Below are 5973 nucleotides of genomic sequence, written 5' to 3' on the forward strand. Positions count from 1 at the left end.
TAAGACAACTTATTACGCTCTTGTTTTTTTTCTTTTAAACCAAAAATGGTAAATAAAATAGAAAAAGAGACTATAATCCCCCTCCCCCGATACACACACACACACGCACACACACACACACACACAGTCCAGAAAAATGTTTTATGAAAAAGTCAGCTATAGAATGCCAGGGCTCTGTGTGTATTTCAATCCAAGGCATTGCTGATGGAGAAGATTCTCCTGAGATTTCCTACTGTAAGATTGTGTCGGTTCTAGAAATAAGTACAGCTATTACAACCAAATCTACTAGCAGACTAAATAATTAATTGAAGCATTGCTCTTTGACCCTTGAAAAGTCCAGTAGGGACACGTTTATAGTAATAATACCTCCGAATGAGCCCTTGTCAAATATTCATTTAGTGGTTAATGTGAGCCATTTCCCCCTGGGACCGTCTGTAATACCGGCTTCCCAGCATTGGCAAGAAACCTTGCTAATCTACTACAGCTCAGCAATATTTTAACACTCTTTATTTAAAGTATGGGGGGGGGTGGGTGCAGGGAGAGAAAAAAAATTGCAGAGGGAACAAACTATAATCTCATCCTTCTGCACATTTCTATTCTGTGTATAAGGTTAACAAAACATTAAATTCACCCCTTTGACTGCAAATTGAATGGTTTTAGTGAGCAGGATAATATCCCGAGGAAGAAACTGAACACTCAACAACTAACTTTAGCACTGGGAGATAATCATCTCTGGGCAAGCTTAAGGGTTTACCCCCTTCTTGGAAATCATGTTATAATTAAAATATCATATGTTCAATATTGATCTAGCCATGAAACTACACATCTTGGGGGAAACATTTAACCCAATCAAATGAGTGATGAAATATGTATCATTTTCCTCAAATGCAGTTTATCAAAAGAATTTATATCTGCAAACAAAATATTCTGGCTTTCATTTGGTTAGGAGATATGGAGGTCTAGGAGGGGGAATGAGAGTTCTCTCGTTTTATGCAGACAGTAACAGTCATTCAAAACTACTTCAACTTCCCACAATATTGCTCTCCTCCCTCTTGCAAAATATTTGAACCTGAGCATTTTCCCAAAAAGTTAAAAAAAAATTTTTTTTTTTTCAGTCTGGTCCTGTGGGCTTTTTAAACTGGTAGGTTAGTGCAGTGCAATTACTCTAAACCCCAATACATATTTCTAATATATCTCTACTTTTCAAATATATACACACCATATAGTTGATTGGTTCGAATTCCAGGAATATTCTCCCCACCCCCCAGCAAGATCATTTGGATCTTTATTCAAAGTTTCTTTTATTCGTATGTGTGAGCAAGAACTGGCGAATGTGCTCATTACCACGTGAATAATCCGTATATGCATTACAATGGCTGGCCAGGCCGGGGGAAATTCTTTTAGAGTCTCTGCATTAATTAGGGGGGGAAATGCCTCACTTAGAATTGAGAACTGGCATAATAATTGTCCTTTCCCAGTACAATATTACCCTTAAAATGAGGATTAAAAAAAGGAATAAATAAAAACCAACAAACACCTAAAATAAAGCAATCCATACGAAATAAAAATACATAAAATATGAGAATAATCTCAGCTGAGTCTAGAACTAACATTAACAACACCAAGAGAAAGAAATACTTCCTTGGAAAACGAGAAGATGCGAACCAACGGGATGAACTAACTTAGTGGCTGCAGCCGATACTTTACTCAAGGGTGAAAGGCGCAGCTGGATTCCAACTTCTCCAAAGTTGTAGCAAGTTCACACAACAAGCCCTTGAAATTGTAGGAAGGAAACCCACGCTCCTAATGCTGGACCCTAGGCTCCTGGTCCCCTTCGGTGGGGGAAGATAAGCGAGGTAAGTAGTGAGTAAAAGAGAAGTCCCGGAGTCGGTCTTTCAGATTCTCTGACTGCGCCAAAGTGCGCGGGTCGGTTGTGATGCAGAAATATCGCTAATTCAAAGACCACGGCGATTCCCCAACTTTTGCGCTCCCACTGAGGACAACTATAGTCTTTCTTTACCTTTCCTAGGGCAAAAGAAAACAACAAATCCAATCCTGTTTCTCCACCCCTTTCCCCCTCCCCCTACTTCTCTACTACTGTAGTAAAACATGGTCAACAGATCAAAAGCACAATCATCTCCAAATGTGATTAGACCGGACAAAGTAAAATATCTACCTCAGAGTTGATTGTTTTCTTCTTTAATATGGCTGTTGCCTGGCTTCTCTTTTGCTTGTTATCAGCTGCAGAGATTATCCGATTTGGGGCTACAGGCTTGGACCCGCGCTGCCAATTTAAGAAACAGAATTCGTGGAGAAAGAGAGAGGAAAAAAGAAAATAAATAATAATAATAATAAAAAATAGCTGTGATAAGTCGGGGAGTTTTGCAAGATGCTCTTTGCTTTCCCTCGCCCCTAAACAGGAAAATGTAGAAAAGAAAGTTTTTGAAGTTAGGGAACAAAGAAAGCAAACCACTTGTTTCTTAGACAATAGCAGGGCCAGAGTAATCCAAACACCCACCCAGCAGATGAGTACTTTGCTTGTCTAGTTTGCAATTATTCCTATACAAGAAGCATCATTTTCCCCCATAACCACGTTTCCAAAGGGCCATTGTGCTGTGCAGAAATCGAAAACAAAACCAGCCAACCTGGTTCTGATTTGGCTCAATACCCCATCTGCTAAGCTACATGAAATTTTTCAGAATTGACTCCTTTCTGGCAACAAGTGGCATAAATCAGTTGAAGTCCCCATCATGCTTATTCATGTTGCTTAGAAAACGAGGGGGTGGATTTACAATATATGTCCCTAGTTTCTATTTTGGAAATGACATAAGCATTTCCATTTTTTCGAGAGTACTTATTCAATTAATCATCCAGCCATTTATTTGTTGCACTTAACATTAGCACATGCTACTGGACTAGAATACCAAGGTTAGGTACTTTGGTTTCCTGGCTGAGCACAGTATATCCCCCGAGGAGTTGGGCATAATCACAGTGTTATCCAAATAAATGAAAGACTCAAGCATAATTTCAGTGTCCATATTTCAAAAATTTATTTATCTCAAACTGTGCATAATGGAGTAAAAACTTAAGTTGAAAATGTACCTGTTATAAGGATGGTATTAGTTCAAATATATACATGGATTCTCGGCAGACTGATTCAATAATACAGAGCCGAATCTTTAAAATACAACTACGGAAAATAAAAGGGGGAAAACCTTAAAATATCACAGTAAATTTACAGAAATATTACAAACCATAAGAAAATATTTCAAACACAGTAATTTCATGTTTTTTTTTATCTGAACAAAATGGAAAGTTGGGAAACAAAAAAAGCTATTATAAATTACCAACGATGTCAACCTGCATGGCCATTTTTGCTTTTAACAGTAAGTTAAAAAAATTTAGTACAATCTAAAACTTTTGCCCCTTTAAAGACCACGGAGATGGTTTTGCCAGTACTTATTCTAATTTTTTTCCTTTTGTACAATTTTTAAACAATTAAAATGTCCAAATCTGATTAATTTTCTTCTTTCCACGTTTGCAACTGTCCTAAATTTCAGCTGAAGAATCAAAATTCAGCAAGAAGCCTCTCCTTGAAAAATATTGGCAAATTCTCAGCTTATAAACAATGGACATTTTGATTGCCATGTTTATCTCGATAAATACTGTACAAAAGTTGCTTGCAAATATTAAAACATTTTTTTTCGTCGCTTGGAGACTAGCTCTAAATATTATTGGTAAAGACTTTTGCAAACTTTCTGCAAAGCTCCTACCGTATCACTAGAACTTTTAAAAAGTTTTGCGTAGTTTTCTTTCCTCCAGATCTATACAAGGTCCATTCCCTCGCCCTCCCCACCCCCCCACCCCAGGTTTTCTCTGTACAAAAATAGTCCCCCCAAAAGAAGTCCAGGATCTCTCATAAAAGTTTTCTTGCCGGCATTGCAGTTTTTGCGTGAGTGCGGATGAGACTGGCGTTCTCTTTTGCAGCTGTCATTTGCTGTGGGTGATGACTTTTTCTTTTTTTTTTGAGCGTACCGGGTTTTTCTCCTTGGTGTTTCTTGCTCTCCTTCCATTTCCCTCTTTTTCTTTGAAAATTTCTAACCCGCCCCCTCCAGTTCACTGTCCGGACCTCACATGTGCGAGAGGGGCAGTGTGCCGTTAATGGCCGTGCCGGGCACCGGGCCGCTCTGGTAGTGCTGCGACATGTGAAGTCTGCTGGGGGCGGCGGGCTCCGGCACCTCGGCGCCGGGGAGGTACATGCTGATCATGTCCCGGAGGTCCCCGGCCTGGCAGGGCGCCCTGGAGTGGGAAGAAGAGGTAACCACGGGGGGGCTGGAGCTGGCCTCGGACTTGACCACCGAGCCCATGGAGCCAAGAGCCATGCCAGGGGTGCCCTGCTGCGAATAGGACATGCTGTAGGTCGGCGAGCCGTTCATGTAGGTCTGCGAGCTGGTCATGGAGTTGTACTGCAGGGCGCTCACGTCGTAGCGGTGCATGGGCTGCATCTGAGCGGCGCCGTGCGCGTTGAGGCCCGGGTGCTGCGGGTAGCCCAGCTGGTCCTGCATCATGCTGTAGCTGCCGTTGCTCCAGCCGTTCATGTGCGCGTAGCTGTCCATGCGCTGGTTCACGCCCGCGCCGAGGCCGGCGCCCACCCCGACCCCGCTCGCCATGCTGTTGCCGCCCGGGGCGAGCAGCCCTCCCGGCAGCGTGTACTTATCCTTCTTCATGAGCGTCTTGGTTTTCCGCCGGGGCCGGTATTTATAATCCGGGTGTTCCTTCATGTGCAGCGCTCGCAGCCGCTTGGCCTCGTCGATGAACGGCCGCTTCTCCGTCTCCGACAAAAGTTTCCACTCGGCGCCCAGGCGCTTGCTGATCTCCGAGTTGTGCATCTTGGGGTTCTCTTGGGCCATCTTGCGCCGCTGCCCGCGGGACCACACCATGAAGGCGTTCATGGGCCGCTTGACGCGGTCCGGGCTGTTCTTCTGGTTGCCGCCCGCCGCCGCCGCGGTGGAGTTGCCGCCGCCGCCGCCGCCGCCGCCGCCGCCGCCGCCGCCGCCCCCCGAAGTTTGCTGCGGGCCCGGCGGCTTCAGCTCCGTCTCCATCATGTTGTACATGCGGGCGCTGTGCGCGGGCCCGGCCCGCCGGCGGCCGCCGACCCTCGGCCCGGCCGGGACTTTGGGGGGCCCGCGGGCGGGGGGGAGAGGAGGAGGGGAGGCGGGCGGGGGTGTCGGGAGCTCAGGGCTCCGCGAGGAAAATCAGACGAAGAATAATTTGGGGGAAGAAAAGAGAGAGGCAAACTGGAATCAGGATCAAAAAAGCGCTTCCCTCCTCTTCTGGCCGATCCAGCCGCTGCCGATGATTGTTATTATTATTTTTTGGAAAGGCTTAAGCCTGGGGCTCAAACTTCTCTCCCTTTCTTTCTCTCTCCTCTTCTTTCTCTCAGTCCTAGTCTTAAAGAGGCAGCAAACTACTTTCCCCCTTTTGCAAACACTCTCTTCTCTGCCTTGACAACTCCTGATACTTTTTTGAACAAGTTAATAGACAACCATCCATGTGACGGGGGCTGTCAGGGAATAAATGGGTTTCCAGCGACCAATCAGCGCGCGGCGGCTCCTCCACTCGAGCCCAGCCTCGCCGCCGGGTTTTGCATGAAAGGGGGCGGGGCCTGCCGCGCCGCCGGCCTTGCGGGGGAGGCGGGGGGAGGCGCGGGGAGGAGGGAGGGGGAGGCGGCTCCCACAGCCAGCCTGCCAGCCACTGAGAAACCTTTGTATCCTCTCTCGCAGCAACAGGTCACACCACACGCCTTTTCGAAGGAAGTGGGTAAACAGCACTAAGACTACGATTTCTTCTTCTTTAAACTTAATCTTGATTTACTCTTTGGTGCGGGCTGCTGAAATGAGGAGGGGGCGCGAGAAGCTGAGGTGGGGTGGGGGAGGGCAGAGAGGGTGGCTCAGGGCGACTGTCCTCCTAGTA

General features: G+C 46.0%; 1 protein-coding gene across 1 annotated transcript; it reads right to left on the reverse strand.

Annotated features, from left to right (window-relative positions):
• Positions 1-3872: 3872 nt before the first annotated feature.
• On the reverse strand, positions 3873-5114 carry SOX2 (SRY-box transcription factor 2; the record flags this gene model as incomplete). The annotated part of the gene is made up of 1 exon (XM_082840297.1): positions 3873-5114. The coding sequence occupies one exon, from the start codon at positions 5112-5114 to the stop codon at positions 4131-4133; it is 984 nt and encodes a 327-aa protein (XP_082696423.1). The 3' UTR covers positions 3873-4130.
• Between the last annotated feature and the right edge of the window lie 859 nt (positions 5115-5973).

The sequence above is a fragment of the Leucopleurus acutus genome, assembly GCF_964270905.1.
Source record: "Leucopleurus acutus genome assembly, chromosome: 5".
In the NCBI taxonomy this organism is placed as follows: domain Eukaryota; kingdom Metazoa; phylum Chordata; class Mammalia; order Artiodactyla; family Delphinidae; genus Leucopleurus; species Leucopleurus acutus.